The sequence below is a fragment of the Parathielavia appendiculata genome, assembly GCF_033297405.1.
Source record: "Parathielavia appendiculata strain CBS 731.68 unplaced genomic scaffold N657scaffold_5, whole genome shotgun sequence".
Classification (NCBI taxonomy): Eukaryota; Fungi; Ascomycota; class Sordariomycetes; order Sordariales; family Chaetomiaceae; genus Parathielavia; species Parathielavia appendiculata.
In genome coordinates, this window is record NW_026944224.1 from 474,242 (window position 1) to 476,610 (window position 2,369).

A 2,369-nucleotide genomic window follows, 5' to 3' on the forward strand; every position below is an offset into this window, starting at 1 on the left:
TTATATTAGAATGGATTCCAGGCTCTAGGGCTAGTAGATAGAGAATCGTAGCTCGACCTACCTTACCAATATTCGTCAATCAACTACGGATTCTATAAAAATTCAGGAAGAAATATTTATTATTAACGGATCGTTGTAATATAATAGGTTTAACGAGAGACTTAACCACTTGATATTGATGTAGAAAGAAAAACCACTTAGGTGGTGTTTAATATCGTGGATATAGGGCTAAGGAAGGATATAATTCTTATGCGCCTATAGCACGAGGATTATAACCATGATATTAGTTGGAAGGGAGGTAGCTACCTATAACTGAGAGATACTCCGTCATATCCGACCGACTTGATAGGAGAATATATAAAAGAGGAGCTACCTCTCGGCGGTATATACGACGACGTGCTACCTATGGGCCTACTATAGAAAGCGAGTAGTAGCGGGGAGACTACGATGAGAACTAGAAGAAGTATTAGACGATATAACTAGAATAGACGAACGAGCAAGGAAGTAGCTTTTATTATGATAGAGGAGTAGGACACTTGAACTCCACGAATAGATCATTGGATTTAAGGTGGTATTTACCACTACCAGAAATGATAAATCTCTGTACTATAAAGGTACGACCAAAGGCAATAACATAGGGTAGATCCTGGATAAATATCGAGCATACCTAGCGTTTAAAGCGAAATGTATAGAAGGGTAGCGAGCCAATAAAGCAGCAAAATGCCTGAAAACACCATAATTTGATCGAGCTTGAAAAGCTTTATTCCCCGACCATGGTTTTCCCATCGCGGGACCTGCCGCGCTTAGCTGCGATGGCTCCAGGAATGGCGTGAGAGACCGCAGCCGGAGGTGCAAAATCCTGCGCGGGCGGGCCTGCCCCACCCCCCTGGAGGAAGCCAACCAATCAGACTGGCCGACAACGACGACGAGATGGACAGCGACGAGACAGACAACGATGAAGATGGCGGCGAGTTTGGTAATGGTCCAAACCCTATATACGATAAATCAGACGATACTCTCGCGGCGATGATCATACAGCTCGCACCGAAGGAGAAACAGGCCATTGCTTACGCGGTGGCTGACGCATTCATAACGCGGCTATAACAGCTGCGTCAGAAGGTAGAAAAGGAGAGGGAGAAGAACGACAACAACCAGGTCGACCCGACAGCGCTTCGGAAAATTGTCTTAGAGGCTATAGCGAAGGTAGTCGAGGAGAAGGTGGCGAGGGCTGTAGAGGAAGTCCGCAAGGAGGTCCAGGAAGTGCGAAGGGAGGTCCAAGAGAAAGGAGGGGCTCCGGCGGCTCCGGTAGCAACAACGGCTCGGGCTCGGTCCTAGGCCGCCGTCGCTGCAGGAGAGACGGAACTCCCTACGGAGAGAATCCCAGGGCGTCGACAAAGAAGGGAGCAATTGCGGCGTGGAAGCTTCCTAACGGTGACGTTATCGTTACGTCTCCGGACATTGAAACGAAGAACTAGCACTTAGCAAATGGAAGGTGGATTGGAGCGGCCTTCGGTGAATCGGCAAAGTAAAGAGGACGTTTGTAGTCCTTATAAAAGGAATGTTGAAGAGAGAGCTAAAGGATGTTACTAAGGAGGACTTCGGCAAACAGGTAGGCCTGACGACGGTCGATAAGGTCAAGTTCCGGATCCCGACGATCGCGGGAGTGATGAGAGCAATGGCACTAGTCACTCTGACTAGCCAGGAAGAGGCGAGGAGGGCCTGCGAGGGCAGGGTGGTTAGGCGTGCCTAGATTCTAGATTGCGAGCCGTACTAGGCTGCTCTCTAGGCAACCTGATGCTACCGATGATAGGAGTAGGGACATACCCAGCGGTTCTGGAAGAAGTCATCGCTGTGCCCCCGGTGTAGCATAGCAGCTCACAGGGAGGGCGGAGGGGCAGGGGAGGCCTAGTGCCCTACCTATATCAACGAGATTTCATTACGCTATTCAAATTGCACAGGGAGGCACCCGGCCTGGGCACGGTGGTGCCCGGATACAGTCAAAGCCCAGGGTGTAGCGAGGGAGGCATACCATTTCCGGCCGAGGACTTTCGAGCTTGCTCAATGACAACAACGATAATAGGAGGAACAACAACCACTACCGAGAATGCGGAACGTTACCTTTCGAGGTAACCCTCTCGTAGAGGAGGAAGAATTCCAAGAGGTCACAAGGAAACGGCCGCGGGAACGACCCCCCGCCTTTATCGTTACGCAGGAGCAAGCTGCCAGGAGTCTGACGCAGGGAAAGCTGACCTTCGCGGTGAGGGATAGAACGGTGTAGCCTGCAGCTCCCGAGGTTACAGCCCCGGGAGCTACGGCCACTGGGGCGCTGGCTTCGGCTGGCGACCTGGATATGGGAATGCAGGGAGTGT

At 50.9% G+C, this 2,369-nt stretch overlaps 2 protein-coding genes across 2 annotated transcripts; one reads left to right on the forward strand and one right to left on the reverse strand.

Moving 5' to 3' along the window:
• Positions 1 to 729: 729 nt before the first annotated feature.
• On the reverse strand, positions 730 to 1,176 carry N657DRAFT_384104 (uncharacterized protein). Its single transcript, XM_062787120.1, has one exon. The coding sequence runs from the start codon at positions 1,062 to 1,064 to the stop codon at positions 804 to 806; it is 261 nt and encodes an 86-aa protein (XP_062647996.1). The 5' UTR covers positions 1,065 to 1,176; the 3' UTR covers positions 730 to 803.
• A 206-nt stretch (positions 1,177 to 1,382) lies between these two features.
• Positions 1,383 to 1,858, forward strand: N657DRAFT_714604 (uncharacterized protein). The gene has a single exon (XM_062797465.1). It carries the CDS (start codon positions 1,559 to 1,561, stop codon positions 1,748 to 1,750), a length of 192 nt encoding a protein of 63 aa, XP_062647997.1. The 5' UTR covers positions 1,383 to 1,558; the 3' UTR covers positions 1,751 to 1,858.
• Positions 1,859 to 2,369: the final 511 nt, after the last annotated feature.

Excerpts from the sequence above, each read along its gene's own strand:
- N657DRAFT_384104 (XM_062787120.1), bottom strand. The coding sequence starts at position 1,064 with ATGGCCTGTTTCTCCTTCGGTGCGAGCTGTATGATCATCGCCGCGAGA.
- N657DRAFT_714604 (XM_062797465.1), top strand. The coding sequence starts at position 1,559 with ATGTTGAAGAGAGAGCTAAAGGATGTTACTAAGGAGGACTTCGGCAAA.